Here is a 23,978-nt window from a genome sequence, read left to right as displayed (position 1 = left end):
AGAAGCACTTCACTTTACTATGTAGTGCTTCTTTTACCAGCTGACACTCCACAAACCCTGGCTGGGCAGAGAAGTCCAGAATTCTAAGAATTAGCTGGAAACAACAACAACAACAAAAACAACATTAGAGGTTCCTTTTGGATGGTTAGAGGAAAAAGAAGCAGAATTAAAACAGAAACAATTCAGAAATGAAACGTAATGTAAAATTCTACAGATGATCAAAGTATGACCTCCATTCTAATTCAATATGTTAGCCAATGTGGCTACTCACCAGATGTTGTGGACTATAACTCGTGTTAGCCCAAGAAACTACTATCTTATACAGTATTTGGGTTTTCCTATTTCACTTGCAATCTGATCATGGGTGTTGTTGTTTAGTCGTTCAGTCGTGTCCGACTCTTTGTGACCCCATGGACCAGAGCACACCAGGCACTCCTGTCTTCCACTGCCTCCCACAGTTTGGTCAGACTCATGTTGGTGGCTTCGAGAACACTATCCAACCATCTCATCCTCTGTTGTCCCCTTCTCCTTGTGCCCTCAATTTTCCCCAACATCAGGGTCTTTTCCAGGGAGTCTTCTCTTCTCATGAGGTGGCCAAAGTATTGGAGCCTCAATTTCAGGATCTGTCCTTCCAGTGAGCACTCAGGGCTGATTTCCTTCGGGATGGATAGGTTTGATCTTCTTGCAGTCCACTGGACTCTCAAGAGTCTCCTCCAGCACCATAATTCAAAAGCATCAATTCTTCGGCGATCAGCCTTCTTTATGGTCCAGCTCTCACTTCCATACATCACTACTGAGAAAACCATGGGTAAGGACCACTTAACTTCAGCATTAAGTGAATATGATGACAGCTGTTTTCCTCTTTCACTTGGAAAATGTGCTGTACATCACCCAATGATTCTCAGATAACCATGTGAACTGCTTCTTTTGAAAACAGGGCAAGTCCAAGACATTTTGCTACATAATGCAAAGGGCATGAAGGTGCCCCCTCTTCCATGAGCAAAGGCCAATGTTATTTCAAAACTGGCAATGGGACAGCATTCAGGTTATCCGAATGGCCATTTGTGGACAGGGATCTGGAATGACCATTTCATAAATTTAAGTCTTCAACCACTGATCAGTTCACTGATCAAAACATACTTGTAACAGCAAAAGAGGGGTTGCCAACTTACTATGGAGTTGTAGTTGAATAGGAGGGTGTCGGAGTGATGTATAGTCCCACCAGTTGTATATTAAGGCCATTCCTTTCTAACATGCTAGAATGTTTTTTATTTAAAAACACCTACCAGTAGTTCTACTTTCCAAGTTTGAGACATATTTGCTTTGGGCCTCACCAACTGAAAATATTTCTAATCAGACTGCTATGATGGGAAACCTTTGAACAGCAAATGTTTAATGCCAGTAGGTCAGTTTCTCATGGAATAAACTTTGCTTAACCAAACATACTCCTACTTGTATCAGCTGAAAGCCTTTGCACACATGAATGAAAGCATGAAGGAAGTTAACTCTTACCTACTTGAGGCCTTTCTAACACCAGAGCAAAAAGCAAATATAAAAAAAAGAAAAAAAAGCAGTCAACTTATTGGTTACCTCAAATGTTACAGGTACCTTGTAGAAGAACAATTAACACCATCTTCCGTTTCTATCACTAAAACACCGGTGTTTGAAAAATAGAATTAAAAACTGTGCTAAATGCTTTATAAGCAGCAATGAATCATGGATTAAGCCAGGCATCCCCAAACTTCGGACCTCCAGATGTTTTGGACTACAATTCCCATCTTCCCCGACCACTGGTCCTGTTAGCTAGGGATCATGGGAGTTGTAGGCCAAAACATCTGGAGGGCCGCAGTTTGGGGAGGCCTGGGTTAAGCCATGCATGCTGGGACAATACAACACAGAATCTTTGGGGAAAGGTTTCAAACTCCCCAGGGCATTCCCAGCCCTACTCAGAGATGCCTGGGATTGAACCTGGGACCTTCTGCATGAAAAGCAGATGCTCTACCACTGAGCTATGGTCCTTCCCCTTTAAAGGGAGATGTTGCCCATGTAACCCTTAAGAAAAACAAAATGGTCTCTTGGGTTTGTCAACTGTACTTTTTTATTAAGGGGGTTGAGAATGCCCTTTTGCTGCCTGAAACACACAGAATCCAACTGGTCTGGCCACAGAATCTCAAATGTATGCTGGTAATGGGGTAGCATCCTCGATCAACACCACTGATCTTTCCTTATTCTCTACCACTTCCTTTAAAAAATATATGAATTTTGCTATGAAACAAAAATAATGTAACCTAATTTAAACAGGCATAGCTTGAGTAAACAGCATGAATGCAGCATTTGGTTTTCCACTGATGTACATTTTTAATTTGCCCAGCTTGTTGATCAAGGTATACTTGGTACCACCTCTGTGGCTTAAATTAAGCGAGAACTAATGGCTCACAGTGTGGCCTGCACTTATAGTTAAAAACCAGATAAAGCAAATGTTTGAAATTATATGTAATGGAACATGGGCGATTAGCAAAGTGCTTCAGAAGAAGGTTAGACTTTCAAAACAATAAAGGCATCGGAAACCGTTACAACACTAAATACCATGCTATTATGCAGCACAAGGTGAAATTTCAACTTTAAAACCAGCTGCCTGGGTTTTGGCATAAAAGCCATGAAAGCAAGATGAGGTAAAATATATAATTTGGAGCAGCTGCTTTGCCTTACCAAAGCTTACTAAACACGTGCAGAAGAAATTAAGAGCTCTTGTGACAGCAGACAGAAAATTGATATTTTGTTCATAGTATATACCATAGTGATTTGAGCTCAAAACAATACAACATACATTATTCAGCAGGAAGGACTAGGCAAATGTGTTGAGTTCATCCAGTTTGGCTGCTCTGATTTAACTAAATCAGTTTGTTTGACAAAATCACATGGAGTCTGATTTCACATCAAAATTATGAAGTACTTTGATCTTGTCTTATATTGAAACATGCATATAGGTAGTGGCAATTTTGCACACATCCTGTGGGACCCAGAAGGGGGCAGAACAGGGCAGGCTTGTGCATGCTCCATCGACCGGGGGCGAGAGGGGGGGGCAGGAATGGAACCCCCTTGCAAAATGGTCACTGTCGCCTGTACGTGCTTTTAAAAATACTCCTTAGATATATATCCTTTATACCTGAAGTGCCTCAAGAAATAATGAGTTAAAGGGGGGAAAGAATGATAAGTTTTTTACATGCCTCTATATGTATCATCTGTCTCCTGAGAAATCTCCATGTGGGACAAGAAGCTACAGTTAGAACTGGAGATGGAATAACTCAGGCATCCCCAAACTGTGGCCCTCCAGATGTTTTGGCCTACAACTCCCATGATCCCTAGCTAAGAGGACCAGTGGTCAGGGATGATGGGATGATGGACATGACTAAATGACTAAACAACATACAGTATGTATTTGAAAAACCAAGTGATTTTCATCTAAGGGCTAAATAGGAGTCACCTGTTTTCAAGATGCTACTTCATCCTTCCCATTCTCTTTTCCATATGCCTTTGATCTGCTGGCTGTTGCTTTTCTTTTAAGCCTGAGCACAAGGCATTGTTATGAGTGTTAACTAATGTGTCAGGCACTCTGAAAGTAATGCTTAATGATGATCTCAATATATAGGCAGTTTTATTTGAGAGACGCACAGCAAGATAAGAATAGCTCGTCACTGAGCATTAACATACATTCTGACCTGGTCATGATGACCAGCTTGCTGTCATGGGAAAAGGAAAAAAACTGCTACAGACAACTATGTCTGCATAATAGTCTATTATCATGGAGCTCAAGCACACCGTGCTAAGATAATTGGTCAATGCAAGAAATTATGAGCCAGAGAATCCCCAATTCCATTCTTGAACTGCTCTTGCCATCAATAAATTTCTCCTAAGGTTCAACCAATCTACCCTCTAAGAAGGATAAATGAGTCCTCTGGATTAGGCCAATGGCCCATCTAGTCCTGCTCTCATAGTGGCCAACCCAATGTCTACGGAAGCCCAGAAGCAGGACGTGAGTGCAACGGCACGCTCCCAACTTGCGATTGCCAGCCACTGGCATTCAGAGGCAGAACACAGCAATAATGGCTAGTAACCTAAGCCCATAGAATGATGAACTTAAGTCCACAGATCTGGTCATGAACTATGGATCAGCAGAGAACAAAACATATGCCCTATGGGGAAAGGTTATAGCTCAATAGCAGAACACATGTAAATAACTCGCATTTCCAAGTAGGCCTGGAACAGTCTCTATGCCTGATCCCGTGGAGAAACACTGCCAGCAAGTGTAGACAATACAGTGGTACCTCGGGTTAAGAACTTAATTCATTCTGGAGGTCCGTTCTTAACCTGAAACTGTTCTTAACCTTAGTCACCACTTTAGCTAATGGGGCCTCCTGCTGCCGCCACCGCACAATTTTCGTTCTCATCCTGAGGTTAAGTTCTTAACCCGAGGTACTACTTCCAGGTTAGCGAAGTCTGTAACCTGAAGTGTCTGTAACCCGAGGTGTCTGTAACCTGAGGTACCACTGTACTGTGATAGGTGGATCAATAGTTTGACTCAGTAAAAGGGAGCTTCCTATGTCACTCTTCTGAAACATTTCATTTCAGTCCTCTTTTCCTCACCACCTGCCCCCAGCTGCTTTGGAATATTGTGTGTTACTCCTAGATTCTGCAAAAGGGTCCGCAATAATACTGATCTACGGGCTATAAAATGTTCTCACAGTCCCTCTGGCTGAAAGAGGTAGCCAGTATCAAAGGAGCTGTGATGTGCTTATGAACTGGAAAAATATATAATTCTTTAAATGTCTAAACAGCATCAGATCCCACACTGTGCTCCCTCTCATTCCCTTTGAGCAAATCTGGCTCAGGATTGTAATTACTTGGTACAAGATGGCAAAATATTTCAGAGTTGTGTTATGTTTTTGCCTCAGCTGTCAATGTCCCGCTGTCCTATCTTTTTTCAGATATCTATTTGATTTTCCACTTGCCTGAATGTCTATCAACCTTATGCTTTAAAATAATTTAAAAATGAATAAAACAAAAAGCCTTGATGAGCACAGAGGGAGTTGCTACGATGAATCTGATCAAAGGGGGCAAACTAGTAAATAGATTTATACATATAAATATAAAATTACCTCCTTTAACCTATGTAAACTTTTTTGTTTAGAAAAACTAAACACAAAGGTGCATTTTCAAATATCTTCAGTTTGAATTAAATGATCCCAAAGTGGGAACAATATTCTGCACTCCTATCTGGAATTTGAAACTATTTTGTTGGCAGCTTCTTGTAAACTGGAGAACCATATACAAATTTTCATTACAATACTGGATAAAGTAAGATGTTTCTTAATCAGCTCAAACTAGCATATAGATGTAGATCTATATAGATATAGATATGGTGAATGAAATTATTTCCCTAAGAGCTGGGTCTCTGACCTTTTAGATTTCATCTTCAAACAGTCTCAGATGTCAGCATGACATACAAAGTGCCAAAATATACAAAGCTTTATCTTTGTCAGTGGGTTAGATTTTACTCCAAACCTAAGCCCATTCACATGGAAGTAAGCCTCATTGATTTTAGTGAAATTTACAGATTCTGAGCAAGTGTAGTTAAGACTGCAGACTTATTTTCATTTGCTATTTTCAATATAAGTTCCTTCAACTAAACAACAGCTCTTAATGTACACAACAAATTTATCTCCCACTGATCTTTGGAGAGGTAGGCTTTCTCAAAAGATCTTAATAGAATCTAACAGTGCAATCCTACACACATTTACCCAAATGTAAGTTCCACTGAATTCCTTGGGACGCACTACCAGGTAAGTGGGTATAAGATTGCAGCCACATACTGAACTCAATGGGTGAAATGGCCATTCTCCCATGAAGCTGCCATTAATTCCAACAGAATTTGTGCAGAGTAACTTCCTAGTGGATTGCGTTAAATTTATACTTAACAAACAACCAATTGGAGCTTTGAAAACAAAACTCTTATTTACAAAGATCAAGGCTATCAGTTGTGGATTTTGTTTGTTTGTTTATTCATTAAGTTTGTATACTGCCCTTCATCCACAGATCTCAGGGTAGTTCACAACATAAAAATACAAGCTAAAATTAACAAAATACATAAAAATAACAAGACCAAAAACAAAACAAATGAATAACCCCGCTCTGCTCACCACTTCCAGCAAACACATGTATGTATGTATGCATGTTACAGCTCTCCTGCTCTCACAAATATTTTGATGCTGCATCATCTCTTGCAAATGTTGCATTTGTGCTTAGCAACACAACTGAATTCTGTCATTGCTTTGCGTTTGTTTTATATATATATATATATATATATATATATATATATATATATATATATATATATATCAAAAAAATATATCCTGTCTGTCAAGCTGGCGTTCCCCCTCCCCTCTTTGCTTTTGTTAGGGCAAGTAACAGTTTTCGGTTTCTATGGTTTATCAACGGTTTCCTTTGCCCATCATATCTACTATTGTGACAAAGCCTGGCATGATCGGGAGCTTGAAGAAAAAACCACAAATGAATAAGCCTGGCATCCACTTCAACACCCCTCTCCAACCACAGACAGATACAGTTACTGGATTTGACTAACGGTTATCAATCAGCTCAACTGTAGGCCCTTGGGAAGATAACAAGCCAAAAAACAGAAGGAAGAAGGAAATGAATATGAAATATTTTTCAGTTGTTTATACAATGAAATGGAATTATTAGCCTCATGGAACTCTTTTCTAACTCCTAAGTGTTTCACCGAATGGATCTGGTTCCTCAGCTATAGGAAGTGTTAGTGTTTCCTGCAAATGCATAAAACGTGGACAACATATATATGTGTACACGTATCTTTAATCACCCTTTCACCTGCATCTAAGAAACCTTGTTGAACTAAGCTGTTTAGAAGGTAACATTGTCCACAGATTTGCTGAGGGAAGCACCAGTTTAACACCAAGACAGCAACAATCATAATACAATCTGATTGTATTTAAATGTTTATTGCTATGAATAAAAGCATATCCTACAGACATATCAGATGTGCAATTCTGAAGGAAGAACAAGAGTAGACCAATGAGTTGAAGCAAAAATAACGAAACGACAAAAGGGCACACTTTTCCCAAACATGCTCAAATGGAAATAGGACAGATTCAAACAAACAGTTGAAGAGATTAAGCCCCATGGGATGATTTATTTGGGAAGATGACTGTTTGACCCATCACAGTCATATGACAAGACTGCAGTTTGCCACCTGTTGGTTCACCACCCCACGTTCTATGAGGTGGTGAACTAAAGCTCAGCCATGTGCTGTGCCAGAGTATTCACATGAAAAGTAAACCTGACCCGATACTGAGACACAACTCTCATGGTGCCTTCACCACCTCAGCCAACACCAAACCTTTCAGCTGAAGCTGCCCCTTCATCCCAATGATTTCACTGCAGCTTACTTAAGTTTATGTATTTATCTATTTCATTTATGAAGCACTTCCCATAAACCAACCTGAAGTAATTTAACAATAAAATAATCAACAGTGAAACATATGAAAATACAGTTTGTAGGCAACTGCAGATTAAAGAGCAGGCTAAAAGATCTTCACTTAAACAAGACAATCCCCCATTGAAAGAGAATGGTCTTCAACAGGCAGCCAAAAAATAAAAAATAAAAACAAAGACAGTGTCCCTCTGGTATACGGTGTGAGGAAGGTCTAAAGCAGGGGTCCCCAAACTAAGGCCGGGGGGCCAGATGCGGCCCAATCACCTTCTAAATCCGGCCCGCGGACGGTCCGGGAATCAGCATGTTTTTACATGAGTAGAATGTGTCCTTTTATTTAAAATGCACCTCTGGGTTATTTGTGGGGCATAGGAATTTGTTCATATTTTCTTTCAAAATATAGTCCGGCCCCACACAAGGTCTGAGGGACAGTGGACTGGCCCCCTGCTGAAAAAGTTTGCTGACCCCTGGTCTAAAGGATAGGTGCTGCCACACTAAAAGTCTAGTTCCAACATTTTATGGAATGGCCTTCATGATGAGATGGTAACAGGAATTGATTTGATATAGAAGGGATAGGACAGTATTTTAGGTATCCTGGATCCAAGCTGCATAAGGGTGAATTTAGCTTGGTAGCTAATTGACAGGCATTTCAAGTTTTTCAGCAATGGCACAGCCTGATGGTGACATTCTGCCCCAGTGAGTAGATGAGCCACTGCATTTTGTACTAGCTGCAGTTTCTGGGACAACCTTATGCGTAGCCCCACAAAGAAAGCATCAATTTAACCTACCGTAAGTTAAATGCACTCAGGTGTGAGGTGTAATTTTTGTAGTGAAACTCAAAAGTTGTACTGTGTTTTTACTCTTTTTTGTTGGGAGCTGCCCAGAGTGGCTGGGGCAACCCAGTCAGTTGTGCGGCATATAAATAATAAAATATTATCATTATCATTCCTGGAGCTAAGAAAAACAAACAAACATCATGTCCCAATTTATCTGGTCAGTTTTTGTAAAATATGTATAGCAGAAAAATGTAGATACAAGGGGACCCACCATTTTCCTATTAAGTCAGAGAAAAAGTGGCCATTTTAATATTCTAAATCAGTATCTATACTGACTTCAGATCTCATTTTGCTACTACTGACCCCAAATCCCTTGTAACTGAGTTGGACCTGGTGCTATCCATTTTCAAAACTATTTTAATAAAAGAAAAAATTAACCAAGAGATGTTTCTAAACGTTCACTTACAGTATAGATTATCTACACTAGAAGAGCAACCCTTCTCCCGAGAAACATCTAGATTCTATTTTTTCTCCATTTAAGCTCATCCCCCAACCCTTTGTTCTATCCTTCATGGGCATATAGATACACTGGAGGCTTCTAGTACTTTCAAGCTAGTCCTGGTCTGGATTTTAATTCATCATTGGACAGGTGGCCAGCCTATTAGATTGCTTATTTCAGCTTTTCTTCTGGAGTCTTGGACTCATACCATCAAGGCTGAATGAACACAGGCCTCTAATTTAACCCAGTGACCTCTCAATGTAACAGAATAACAATGACAGCTTGAATCATGCTTCCCTGCCAGACAAAAGGGCAGCAAGGCATACAGGTCTGCTGAAAAGCAATATTTTTTATTCCAAGTCTTTGCCCCAGGATACACAAACAGAGCTAAAAGCGAGGTGTCTCAACTTCAGAAATATAATTTGAATGCAGCAGAAATTTAATGTTTTCTGGATAGCTTATATTTGTCCGTTAGCATCCAATATATCAAAATAGCGTGGGCTTGATATAAAAGCATATATGAGGTTCCTTTGTTATTGCTATGACATTGATTACTCTCAGCCAGTCACCAAGCTCCTACTATTCCCAAAACTTTTAGAGTTATGGTAGATAAACTACTCTGGGAAATTAGGCTCTGAGAAATTGGTAGCGCAAAATTGCTATGCTAGAGTATTTCTGTCGTGGTGTATGCCGAAAGTAACATACACAGCAGCCCATCTATGTGTAAGGCTTCACCTGGAGGAGCTCTACAGATATGCTGACAGGTTGGGGGGCACATCAGCAACATGTGCCAGTTGTGGGGTGAGGCCACACCACCTTCTTATGCATTCTTTCAGTTCATGTGGTAGTCATCTCAGTAAAGAAAAGCAGCATGGGCCTTCCTGATTGGCTGAGCAAGGCATAAATACCAAGACCCTGACCTTTTGTTAAATGCCTGGTCAATGGAGTACAGTGGAACCTTGAATTGTGGATGTAATCCATCCCGGAGGCACGTCCGCAACTCGAAGCGTTCGCATCCAGAAGTGCTGCGTCTGAGCATGTGCGTGGCACGATTTAGCGCTTCTGTGCATGTGTGATTAGCGCTTCTGTGCCTGCGCGTGTGGCGAACCCAGAAGTAACCTGTTCCGGTACTTCCGGGTTGCCGTGGGGCGCAGCTTGAAAAGACGTAACCTGAAGTGGACGCAACATGAGGTATGACTGTATTTCTTTCTCCAGTTTCTAATTCTCCCTGCATACCTTTGCCTTCTCCTCCCATTCTGTCTCTTCTCATATCAAGCTTCTCTTTGCCTTGTTCCCATTCCTGCTTCTGGATTGCCTTCTTGGCAACCTGCTTTTCAGCTCTGCCAGTTCTCTCTCCTTATTGGCCCTATATTCCCTAAAACCAGGGGTGTGGTGCCTCTGGGCTGGTGGCCCTCAGGACTGTCCCAGGCCACACCCTCTCCTCAGATACACCAGTCACCAGGTATACTTCACACCTTCCTTGTGTGTTTATGCCTGTCTGGCTAGAGTTATTTGTTGCTTTACCCACTTTTGCCTCAGGCTCCACCCACCACAGACATGTGACCTCCAGAAGGTTACCCAGATGGAAATGCAGCCCCCGGTCTGTAAAAGGTTCTCCACACCTCCCCTAGACCTTTTTTTTAAAAAAAGTGATCTTTTTTTGCCTGAGATGGACACAATGCAGTTCTGGAGTTTGACAATTTAGCATTAAGGAAACATTAAAATGGCTTGCAAAAGGTGGCAAAACAGCAAAGCCCCTCATGCGTTGGCAGTTCTACAGAAATTCTTATCCCACCAAAATGGCTTCAATAGCAGCACACCAAACAGTGGGAAAGTACAGAAGAACAAAGCCACGCCTGAAATCCTTTAAATAATGTGAACAATGAGGAGACGAGAAAAAGGAAGTATAAGTCACCATGATAATAAAACAAACAAATTCGGTTTGTTACAATGTTGACCCAACAGTCAAACTTCCATCCTAAAATAACTAGTCAAAAGCAGTTCACAGTAAAGCTAACAGAAGTAAGAGTTGCATTTAAATAGCCACTTCAGAAACAATCCATGGGTGTTTGCAAAACTTCACAGTTTATTGGTACTAAGACTATAATATTGCCAGTTTTTCGTTTTTGTTTTCTTGCAACGTGCCTGTTATGTACTAAGCTTAGATCCTAGAACAGGCATCCCCAAACTTCGGCCCTCCAGATGTTTTGGACTACAATTCCCATAATCCCTGTCTACTGGTCCTGTTAGCTAGGGATCATGGGAGATGTAGGCCAAAACATCTGGAGGGCCACAGTTTGGGGATGCCTATCCTAGAACAATATGGTAGGCAAGTAGGATCGTAGAATGCAACAACTGATTGGCCTGCAGGAAAAGACCAATTAGGCCCCAGGAGGGAAGCAGAATCAGCCCACCAGATGAGACTCATTGTGTAAATAATGTATATAAAAGGCTGAGGTTTGGGGGGCATTTCATTCACTGTTTTACAAGCTGCAATAAAGAGCATGAAGTCACTACAGGACTCAGAGTATATTTCAGTGCCTTTAGAGAAATAACGCATCTTAGGCCATAGCTATTGCAAAACTATATAAATACAACAATCCGAGTTGAAAATATTCAATGCAGTACTGTGACAATGTCTGTATATCAAATAGTTAACAATGAAGTTGTAGATTACCAGGGTATGAACGTGGTTGGTAGCTGCCCGGTCAACTGCACTTCTCTTTATTTCAACCATTTTCTCCTTGGTTTTAAGACCAGGATTATAAAACTATTTTTGGAAGCTCCAGAAGACAGCCTATTTTTATCTAACTCTGTTTCACATACAAACATTTGCACTCAAGCCTACTCTGAAATCAGAAATCAGAGTTTTTCTTTCTTTCTTTTTTTTTTAAAAGGAAAGCAGACTATTCCTAAATTAACCTTACAAATGTTGAATCAATTACAGTATTGAGTTAATCAGATTGATTCAGCAAAAATATTTTGTTCAACTAAAGATTAATCAGATAACATTTTTTTAAAAAAATGATCATTATTTTTAATATAAAGCTTTTAAAAAGTACAGATAGCAACAACCAAGAAACATTTATCCTCCTCTCACTCAAATGAGTGAATGCTCCCTTTAAGATGGTACCTGATGCAGCAAACAATAACAAGAGGATTCCTCCCCAAAAAATAACAGTTTTATTCACATGCAATATATGATCAATGATTACTAGCACCTGTGAGGTGTAATGTAGCATTTGTGGAAAGGACTTTACTTCTGCTAGATTGCACTGTGCTCAGACTTGGCTGGCAGTTGTTTTCAGTGGGCTTAACCCTAGTAGATTCGTAGTAAGAACAGATGAAAGTTTTCCCAAGCAGGTGTAGAGTGTATTTCTTCTACTACAAAGTAATTAAAAAGCCACTATATATTTTTTTTTAAAGGGAATATTGCCTAATCAAAAGTTGGGGTTTCCAATCAAAAGAGAGCCCTGCCATTTTTTTCAAAATACAGAATTTAAACATTTGTTCTATGCTGAGAAAAACGATGTCCTAAAGCCAGTTGTGATACCTTCAATATTCTTTCTAGAGCTGTACATCTCAGCAATCTAGATTTACATATACCAATAACAAAACAATGGGTAGGAACAATGCTATAACAGAACGAAAACTTTAAAACAGATCTTCAAAACTCTAGGCTAGAACCAGGTTTGATAGGGCAATGGGCCCACCGCTTTGCTGCTGCCACTGCCCACTGCTCCACCTATTTTCCCTGCCACTACCGCACGTCTTGCCTCCTCCCCCTCTTCACCTTCCCCACCTTGTTTTGCTGCCATATTTGTGTCAGCTGCAATGGTGTTTTCTCTCCCTCTTCCCTGACTTGCAGGTATCCTGGGTGAGGCAGCTTGCAGAGTTTCTGTGCTGTTGTCGAGGCTAGAAATGTTTAAGATTAGAAAAAGCTTAGCTCTAACAACCTTTCTAGCCACTGCGGCAAACCACTGCGGAGGCACAGGCACTCTCCTGACCACCACACCCAGAATGCCTCACTCTGATAAAACACCATTTAGACCTCCTTTATAGACACTAAAGCAAGGCATGGAGCCTCAATGAGCAGGTGGGCGGTGAGCAGCAATAATGAGAACTGGCCAAGCATTATGAGTTAAGCTAGTCCACTGCCTGAAACCCTGAGCCCACCTTTTATATAGCTGCAGTCATGGCTGCATTCACCACCATCTTCTTTATTCCCAACATGTGCTTGTCAGGTATGGGGCCCACAGGCATTGAATATGAGGAAGACAGACATGGCCGTAGCAGCCTAACCCAGCACATCTCTTTACAGCACTGGGCCTTTACAAATGTAAAGATTTTTAAATGGGGGGATGCCAGCAACAGCTGTGACGAATCCTTTGCATGTGTCCCACCACCATTAAAAAAATTAAATCATTTCTTACTTTCGACGGAACATTTCTGCAAATATGCAGCCAACGCTCCAAAGATCGACTGGCGTTGCATAACTGGATTGAAGCAAAACTTCAGGAGCTCTGTACCATAGAGTGACAACCTGCAAAACAAAAAGCAGAGTGGGATTCAACAAAATGAATATATCTGAAATAATATGTGTGATAATCACCAGGAGAAGGAAAAGACTCCTTTGCTTTACAGTGCTGGGCTACTGGCTAAAACAAAAATGCATTGCTGGACTGGAGACTTTCAGTGGCTTGTAGCTCTTTCATTTTAATAAGTGCTGAGTTCTAGGTGCTGTTTATTTATTTTATATATTTCAAAAAAACATTTATATACTGCTTTATATTGCATGTATCCAAAGCCGTTTACAAATATAAAAACATACAAAACCAGCAAAACAAAACTATACAGTAATTACAAAATTTAAATGAAAATACCATCTCAAGTGATACTGCCACATGAGAGACAAGTTAATACCATATTGGTGAGGACAGACATGGGTGAACAGATATGTTTTTAGTTTTCTGGGCAGTTAAAATTAAAACAACATTGTTATAAATTTATAAATGGAAGAACTTTGAAATAAAGTGTGTTATAGTTGTGAGATATACCAACACTTAAAGCTACTAGGGTGAAAAGAAAACTATTATCGGAGCTTTAGAGATTGTACTGCTAAGATTTAGAAATAAATTTCTAAAAGCAGCCTTCTTATTATAATAATGACATGAGCTTCCTGGAAGATTCCTTCTCTCACCCACATCAGCTTAATTTGCTGGCCAGACCCACCTGAAATCAGAATAAGCATACAGAACATATATAAAATGGACATGTTGAAGGGATAAATGAGGGGAGTTCATGGATATTTACACAAGTGGTCAAATTGGTTAAAAGCCCTTTCAGCACTTTGATCTTACAACATCTGTTTTAGGAACAATTCAATAAATTAAGGGCAGAAGAAAGCTGAGACTGTTGAACTTTTGACATAAATGACCATCTAAACTGGTGTTGCAACAGCAGGATGGTGTAACTATAATCCCATTCACTTTCTGAGCTTGGAAGGTGTTAAATTAGTGATTCTTTAGGATGATTCAAATGACTCTTTCATGCATGAGGCTCCTTGGAAAACATGTGTTAGCCCTCTGAGCAGGCACACTGCCACTGATCCACAGCATTCAGCTTTTGTCACATGACTGAAGTGGTGTTACACATTGGAGCGGTGCCTGTGCCCATAACTGGTTCACACTAGGGATGGGAGAGAAATTCAGCCCAGTTCACTTTTAAATGCACACCTACCCAATTTACCTCCCTCGAACAATATGCAAACCAAAAGGCAGCCATTTCAAAATTCACACTTCTCCAAATTTTGCAATGCACTTCTCCAGCTTTTATGTAAATTGTACATAAAAATGCATATATTCATGAAATACAAAATACAAAAATACATTATATTAGCAAAATTGCATTAAAATGTGTATTAGGGGAGAAAACACTGAAATGCTGAAGTTCCAAGAGGAATTTTGCTTAAAAGAAATCACAAACTGATGTGGAAATTTGGAGAATTGAACTTCAGGCTGGAAAAACAAGAAACTGGGAGGAACCAAAACTGACAGATTTGCTTATCCCCTTATGGTTTGCTTATTCCCCTTATTGTTTTCAGGGAAGAAGCAGAAAAAAATTGTGTCCCTTTCTTCACGAACGGGACAATATGAATGAATGTTATCCTAGCTGATGTATCACAAACTTTTGTGACAGTCATGCTGCACCCCTTTTCTTTGGGAGGAAAGCCACAGTAAGGAGCTACACTTTGACTACTTTCTTCTTGTTAGCATATACAGTCATACCTTGGTTGTCGAATGCCTTGGTACTCATATGTTTCGACTCTTAAACGATCGAAACCCAGAAGTGAGTGTTCCAGTTTTCGAACGTTCTTTGGAAAGCCGAACGTCTGATGCGGCTTCCGCTATTGTTTCCGGCACACCTGCGCAACTGGGAGCCCATTGGAAGCCGCGCCTTGGTTTCTGAACGTTTCGGAAATCGAACTGACTTCTGGAACGCATTCTGTTCTAAAACCAAGGTATCACTGTATGTATTTTTGAATGTGTTTTTTTTAAGAAAAGGGGGAAGGGTGCAGCTGTGATTTCTGTTTCTACAATCTTCCCACGTTATTGTCACAACACCCATGTGAGCTACAATTAAGTCGCAGTTGTATCGTATTCCATCTATGCAAACAGATTCCATGGGAGGGGGGGGGTGTCTTGCTGCAGAGAGCAGCCATTATAATGTTCACAGTACAGTGGTACCTCGGTTTATGAACACAATTGGTTCCGGAAGTCTGTTCATAAACTGAAGCGTTCATAAACTGAAGCGCTTTCCCATTGAAAGTAATGGAAAGTGAATTAATCCGTTCCAGATGGGTCCGCGGCGTTCGTAAACCGAAAATTCGTAAACCGAGGTGTTCATAAACCGAGGTTCCACTGTACTGTACTGAAGAAGAAAAACACTCAAAAGCAAGGTTGGGGGCCCTCAGGTCCACAAGCTAAGTGTGGCTCTCTAGCAGACTAGGTAGATTCCTGAGAGCTAAAGAGGCTCTACCTAGGCACCTCCCCTCTACCTCCTCAGGCCATATTCCCAGAATGCACCACTCACTGGTTCTGTTTCACATCCTCAGTTCTGGCTGGATGAAATGCATCCTTGAACTGTGATAATTTTAAAACCGTTCACAAAATGGGATATGAACGGAGAAGTTGTGGAGTTTGTCACCAATGATGTCATGGGCACCAGCCTTAAGATGCCAAAGACATTTGCACATTCCACACAGAAATTCCTGTTGCCAGCATGAAACTTTGTGTGTGTGTGTGGGGAGCATTTCCCAGAAAGCAGTGCTGTAATTTAAATGTCAGGATATGTAATTTCCTTTCTTTTAGAAGCATTACCTCAAAAGCTTGCTCTTCCTTGTATTTTATATATTTAAATACATGTTATAAGGTGGGTAATGGATTAGAGAAGTGGAGAGGCAAAAATTATTCATTTGGAAATTGCACACAATTTTTACAGGGAAAGAGCAGGTTGCATTTCAATCATCAGATTGCAGTGTTTCAGTGTAATTTTCCAGTGTGGAGGGGTCTCTCAGGGTGTGTAATCTGTATGTTAAGAATGGCAAAATGTTTCCGCTTGCCTTCAAGGAACTTGCATGCAAAGAATAACCACAGGATATTTTTCTCACTTAAAAAAACACAAACCCCAAACAACTCAGAGTGGTGCAATGAATCTGCAGTGACTGATTCATGAAGACCATTTCCCTCTGCCTCATCCCTTTTTCACCAGAGAAACCAAATAAATATTTGTGGACATTCCATTCACAGAAACAGATAAGCAGAAATGGAAATTATTCTGAAGGCAGGATATGGTGAGCTCAACACCAGAGCAGAACTTCCTCTTCTGCATTGGTTTTATTTCTATTTTTCAATTACAAAAGTGTTTGCTTAGGTAAGCCAGAAAAGGGGGATGTTTCATCTCCAAAAGAAAACAATGGCATTGCATCATTATGGGTATGTAGAAGTGCCCCTGAGTGCTAGGACACGCTGAAGGAAGGACAAACCAGGTGCCCTCCTAAGAATAAGATCTTTTACAGTTGTACCTTGGATCTCAAACGCCTTGGCTCCTGAACAAATCGGCTCCCCGACGATCGAAACCCGGAAGTGAGTGTTCCAATTTTCGAATGATTTTTGGAAGCCGAACATCCGATGGGGCTTCCGTGGCTTCCAATTGGCTGCAGGAGCTTCCTGCAGCCAATCAAAAGCTGCGCTTTGGTTTTTGAACATTTTGGAAGCGGAACGGACTTCCGGAACGGATTTCGTTCAACTTCCAAGGTACGACTGTACAGATTTAACTATATAGGTAAGGCAGAGCCAAATGGCAAGCGTGACAATAGCACAATCCTATACCTAGATGCTTAATAGAGCTTATTCCCTAAATATGGGTGTTTAGTAAGGTAAAGGTAAAGGGACCCCTGACCATTAGGTCCAGTCGTGACCGACTCTGGGGTTGCAGTGCTCATCTCGCGTTATTGGCCGAGGGAGCCAGCATACAGCTTCCAGGTCATGTGGCCAGCATGACAAAGCCGCTTCTGCCGAACCAGAGCAGCGCACGGAAACGCCGTTTACCTTCCCACCGGAGCGGTACCTATTTATCTACTTGCACTTTGATGTGCTTTCAAACTGCTAGGTTGGCAGGAGCTGGGACCGAGCAACGGGAGCTCACCCCGTCGCTGGGATTCGAACCGCCGACCTTCTGATCGGCAAGCCTAAAGTTGCAATCTAGTTCTGCTGGAGTCAGTGGAAACTCTCTTAGTAGCTTCTTAGGATCTCAGCTGGTTAATCAATTTTTTTTCTGTGCCTTCTCTCTGTGGTACAAATTTGCATTTGCATTGCATCATAAACCCAAAGCTTTAGGGTTTAACATTACCCAAAACAGAGTGTTGACATACCTCATTAGCATGTTTAATTCACCACATGATTCCATTTGACTTCATGGTTAAATTAGAGAGAACAACACAAAAGTATGACACCAGGCATTTGGCACTGAGAGGAGTATTTGGTGAATAAAGGTAAAGGGACCGCTGACCATTAGGTCCAGTCATGGCCGACTCTGGGGTTGTGTGCTCATCTCGCATTATTGGCCGAGGGAGCCGGCGTATAGCTTCCAAGTCATGTGGCCAGCATGACAAAGCCGCTTCTGGCAAACCAGAGCAGCACATGGAAACGCCGTTTACCTTCCCGCTGTAGCGGTTCCTATTTATCTACTTGCATTTTGACGTGCTTTCGAACTGCTAGGTATTTGGGGAATACCTGCATTTAATGTACAGCTATTTCATATATCACATACATAAAAAATATAAGCAAATCAAAAGGATTTCCACATACATTTATCCAGTTGTTCCACAACTGCTAATCGACAACTGATCTACCAAACCATGGTCATGGTGCTGATAACACCAAGGTTGCAGGTTTCATCCTGTACGGGACAGTTGCATATTCCTGCCTTGCAGAGGTTTGGACTAGATGATCCTCAGTGTCCCTTCCAACTCTGCAATTCTATAATTCTCTATGATTCCTCTATGATGCATTTATCTTGCTGTTTTTTTTAAACAAATGAAAGGGCTCTATACAAAGAATAAGACCAAAACAAAGAACAGAGGCGTGGATTCTTTCTTGGTTTACACTTCTTCCTTCACTGATGTGTTTGTTAATGCTGTACCTGCTTTCATGTTATGAGAAGATAGCCAGCACTGTAAGACTTTGTACACTCAAAAGGAACATTTTGTGTCTTGTCAGCTGCTCTTGACCTTTAGGGAGGATAGTGCATTCATGCAGTTAGTCTATATGGTTTGGGGCTCTTTGAAAAATGAATTCATTCATAAAGATAGCCTTGTACATAAACTAGACTCTAGTCCAATGCTGTGCCTGCAGGGAACCTGTGGCTCTTCAGATGTTGTAGGATTAAAGGTCTCATCAGCCTAGTCAGTATGCCCAATGGTCAATGATAATTGCAGGTGGGCGCACATCAGCATCAATAGATACCTGGCATCTTGCTAATCTCAAGTTCAATTATACTTCTACTTGAGAAAAGATAATTTGCAAGGGTTTGTAAAACAGCAATCCTAAACATTCTTACTAGGCAGAAAGTATCATTAAACTCAGAAGTATTTATCTGAACAACCATGTTCAGATTTTCACTAATGAGACTAAAATTACTATACTTGACAGTTTGCTTTTCTCACCTCTCTGGAATATGGAAAACCTTTATATTTCCCTGACTGTTCTTTGCACCACCTTCACCACAACAACTAAGTTCTAGGACTTTTTAACAAAACTAAAATAATTGTTTCTGAACTTGGTAACTTTCACTCCAAACAATGTTATCAGAAAGGAAACCATATTTTCTAATTGTTAGTTTGTGAAGGCAATCCCACCCCCAACACTACTTTTGATTCTATGGGGCATAAATTCAGTGTGTGAAAATTATTTTTTCAACTGTCTTTTCTTATTGTCTTCCACAGCACTTCCAATTCAATAAGCACAGCTTTATGTGTTGCATTAGAACACCTGAATCTTGAAAAGAAAAGAAAAATTGAACAGCTACTGTATGAGAGTTAACTCAAATAGAAGAACTATTTGTTTCCTTTGATGGTTTAACCAAAACACTAATCAGAACTTTATGCTATATTTCTAGGAAGAACCACATCCCTAGAATGTTGGTGCCGTTTTAAAGTACCGGTATTTCTAGGTATATCCGTTTTCAATGTTTTCTAACCAAGCCCTGATTACATAAGTAAGACTACCCCTATATTTCAAAGATTGTACTGCACTCATTTCTAGAAAATCTAAACATTTTTAATAGGAATGGATTTTTTAAATAAAAAAATAAGAAAGCCCATTAAAGGTAAAGGGACCCCTGACCATTAGGTCCAGTCGTGACTGACTCTGGGGTTGAGGCGCTCATCTCGCGTTATTGGCCGAGGGAGCCGGTGTACAGCTTCCAGGTCATGTGGCCAGCATGACAAAGCCGCTTCTGGGTTCATTCACATTTCTTTCTTTTAGGTAGTGTGGAATTGCCATGATAACTCTTCCTAGCAGAGAGGTTACTTCTTGAGGTCTTCATGAGAAAGGTCACCCTACGGGAAATTTGATGGGAGAAGCATGCATTCAAACAGCTTTCACAGTTTACTCTGCATGAGGCAAGTATATTTACCTTGGCAGTCCTTGCAATCAGTGGTATGCGGTGCAATGGATAGTATTAGGTTAGTAATACTGACTTCATCTAGATGATGGACTGGGGCAGGTCACAATATAGTGAAGTTAGGGTGGCCAGATGCAAAACAGGAGATGGCATTCCCCTATTTTACACAAGTAGCCAAGGGGCAGGTGCCCTGCTCTTTTTTGCATCTGGCCACCCTAAAGTGCACATGGCACTGGTCACCAAAGATTTCTCTTGCTAGAACCAAGAGCGAGCAAGCAGAGAGGATCAAGTACACTGGTTGGCCAAAGCACAGCTAGGCCTCACTTCCTCGTGTTTATTCTTGACCACACGAGCTTCATTTGTGAGGGATGCCATCTCTGTTGCCTTTTCAGCACATACTGAAGACAGGACTTTTAAAATAGACATACAGTCAAACCTCGGTTTGCGACTGCCTCCATGTGACCGCTTCGGTTTCCGACCACCGCGGACCCGGAAGTGTTTACATCTGGGTTCCGCGGCGCTCAGATGTGCAGAAGCGATCTGCGCAGCCTGTGTGCGCGCAGAAGCGCTCTATCGGTGCTTTGCGCACGCGTAGAAGTGTGCATCGGGGAGCGACTGATTCGGGGTGCGACCGGCTCTGCAGAACGGATTGTGGTCGCAAACCGAGGTACCACTATATTCCAAGTCTGCATCTGTATTGAAATTGTTAGATGTTTTATCGCTTGTGTGTTTGATGCCATGTGTTCCTTTGGAAGGAAAGGCAGGATATAAATCTAATCAAATTTAATCACCACCTTCTGCATCTTCAGCTAGAATTTCCTTCTTTTCTTTTTTAAAAAACCCACACCTTTGTGCTTTAACAGTAGACTGATCTACAGACATTGGTAGATGATAATGCATTCAATCTAAAGCCACAGAAGCAGGCCAACACATTTATTTCTGGTCCGCTGTCAAGCCTATCTGAAGCTGTAACACCCACAGCCAACTGTTAGATACCACATACTAATTCCAAGCATGCCTTAGAGACCTTATTGGTTGATCTTCTAAGTATTTTGGAAAGTGGTTTGTCTGTCTGTGGACCATCCAGATGCCTCTTGAGATATCATCAGCACATGTAGCATGACAGTTCCCAAGATGGAGGAGTTGGTTTTCGCCTATGTTTAAATACTGTTTAACACCATTTTGAATCAAGATGATAGACCTAAAAGTTCCAAACTGAACCAACAGTTGCCAAATTTAGCAGAATGGTTCCCAAGATTGAGAAGCACAATTGAGGAGTCATGCACAGCCATATAAACTATCAAATCACACTATTCATTTACAAACAAACAAAAGTTTTAAAAGTAGCAGATCAACAGACAATGAACAAATTATGAGGGAAAAGTTGGACTCCTAAAATTTAAAAACCCACAAGCTTTACTTCCTGACTCCCCAAATTTTAGTCAAATCATAGCTTCTCTCTAGTTTTTAAAAACAGTAACAGACAAAAATTGGATTAAATTAATTTAATTTGGCATTGATGTGCTATACATTTGGAAAATGAACAAAAATTAATTGGCAAAAAAGTAGAAACAGTAACAGGGGCCATCACAAAAAGTAAGGGGCCAAGCCACATCTGGCCTCCCTTCTAATTAAAATCCTGAAGAAGTTTCCCACCACAGCTTATGATATGTCTAAAATTCAAGTTGCAACCATTGCACTTGAAATTAAAACCTGTTTAGCTACGTCCGGAGCAGGGTTGTTTATTATGCATTTTGGAAAAGCACCTTCTCTTCACATGCTGAAGGTTCAATGACAAAAAGGCAATGCCAAAGAATGTTCAAGGTAATAAGTGCTTTCATGTTTCTAGTTCTCATGTCCGAGAGCATTACATCCAGCTAAAGGGCAGCAAGATAAGAATGATATTGCTAGTTACTAACAAACACCAGATAAAAAGGGCTCTTATGGCTACTGATAAAGTGACAGCATTCTACACATTCCTCCAAGTTAAGGAAGTTTTCGAGAAAGGCAGCTATGTTACATGCGAAGCACCACGAAACAAGCCTATCTCTGTGTTTTCAAATTCCAGCATAGCGATGGCACATTTCTCTCCCTTTCCCCCACACCCCCATCTCTTCCCCTGGAACAGAAGTGTTCTCTGGACATGCAGAAATAACTCAGGTGTGTTGCAGTTTCCACTAAAACCTGTAACCATGTATGCTGGCAGGACAGAAGAGTTCTTTAGAGCGCCCTGGCTGCAAGCCAATGTTTACAATCCCCTGGGTGGGAAATGCAGGGTCAAAGGCTCTTGATGGCAGGCTCCACAAGCCTTTGCTGTTGCCGCCAATGACCTTCTGCCTCTGTTTTCAAAGTAGCTCCCTTGTTAACCCTTTGGAGACTGTGGGCACAAGAGCTTTAGGAAGGAAATGCCTTCCCGTGGAAGCACAGTTGCCCCCTTCCGGGCATAAACCTTTCAGGCTGTGGCAGCCGTGGAATGCTGGGATAACAGCAGACTCCCAGGGTCACAGGAGAGAGCTCCCTTTCTCTCCTCCCAAAAGGTCACTTGAGCCAGAGGTAGACACGCAACACACTCCCCCCCCCCCCTGTTTGCCACAGCGTGAAGGTTCTCCCAAGAGCAAACAATGGACTTTAGATTACAGGGTTGTGAAACATCATATTGAGTCTGCAGGAGAGAAGGAAGCATCCAATTTAGGAAGAAATGCTTTCTTCCTGCCTAGCCAATGAGCACTGCTGGAACTGGTGGTGGTGATTCCTCCTCCTGGCATATTCTCACTAAAGGAATTGGTCTTGAAATTAAAGACAGACTGAAGCAAAAAGGGAGGATTCAACGCAGAGAGGAGTTAGGTGCACCTCAGAGATTTCAGTTTCTCCTTTTTTGGATAAGCAAAGCAGAGCAAACAAGTCACCCTTCTATTTCCAGTTTGCCTTACCATCTGCTGATTGCTTTCCTCAAACGTTTACTAGCTGCATGTTCTGCAACCTTTCCCAACTACAAAACCTGATGGGCACATTAATTTATAAAGCAATCTAACTTCTACAGCCTCCATGCTGTGGCTTCCTCCCACACCTGCTCAGCCCCTACAATCCCCCTGCATGTACGGCTGCAAGGGTTGCCAATGTCTGGCTGCAGTGAGTTTCCCCATAATTTAAACTTTCAAGCCAGCTAAAGCTTCACCTGTTAGATGCCTGCCTGTCAGGCTGCTCTTAAAGATATTTGAAGCCCTGCAAGGAATAGACTGGCAATCTTTACCCCTGCTTGGCTCTTCCCCCTTCCCAACTTCTACCGCACGCTTTCCCAACAGGGCTTCATCACTCAAAGGTAGCATAGGAGTATGAAAGGAATAAATAAATGAATGAAATGAAATGAACTAAATGAAATGAAAGGCAGTCAGGCTTAGCAGTCAAGCACTTGCAAAAAAACAGCCGTTCCTTGCAGCAATCTAGACGGGACAGGACCAAAACCTTGTGATACTTGTTTTGTGATTACAACCACCCAGTAAGTAACATCTCATAATCATGAAGCCTACTTTTCCAAAATGTTTTGCCCATTACTTTTCCTTGGTGACAGCCAGAGTTTTGTTATGGAGGTTGCTGGCTAAATGCTTAGGTGGCTGATGTTTCTTCAGTGGGAGTAGACATGGAAAGAGAGCCAGTGAGGTGTAGAGGTCAGAGTGTGGACTAGGACCTGGGAGACCAGACTTCAAATCCCCGCTCAACCATGAAGCTCACTGGGTAGTCCCGGGCCTGTCACAGTCTCTCAAGATCAACCTACCCCAAAGGGTTGCTGTGAGGATAAAATGGAGGGGTGGAGGAGAACCCTGCATTCCACCTTAAGCTCCCTGGAGGAAATGTGGACTATTAATATAATAATAAACAAAATAACCAGAAATGACTCAGGAGCATCGGAAGCGTTTCACAGAGAGGACAATGAGCTGACCTCATCTTCGCATATGATGTTCCTGTTTTCTCTTCCTTCTCCCTGCTTTATTTTGTA

At 41.3% G+C, this 23,978-nt stretch overlaps 1 protein-coding gene across 2 annotated transcripts in view; it reads right to left on the bottom strand.

Annotated features, from left to right (window-relative positions):
• Positions 1–23,978, bottom strand: part of CDK6 (cyclin dependent kinase 6) — a 99,943-nt gene that overhangs the window by 17,182 nt on the left and 58,783 nt on the right. For both annotated transcript variants that reach the window (XM_035128715.3, XM_088653586.1), the window contains exon 5: positions 13,234–13,343. In XM_035128715.3, the coding sequence (XP_034984606.1) occupies positions 13,234–13,343 (110 nt within the window). The remainder of the gene's footprint in view (positions 1–13,233; positions 13,344–23,978) is intronic.

This window comes from Zootoca vivipara, chromosome 11 (assembly GCF_965207765.1).
Source record: "Zootoca vivipara chromosome 11, rZooViv2.hap1.1, whole genome shotgun sequence".
Lineage (NCBI taxonomy): Eukaryota > Metazoa > Chordata > Lepidosauria > Squamata > Lacertidae > Zootoca > Zootoca vivipara.
This window is presented reverse-complemented; position numbering and strand designations above follow the sequence as displayed.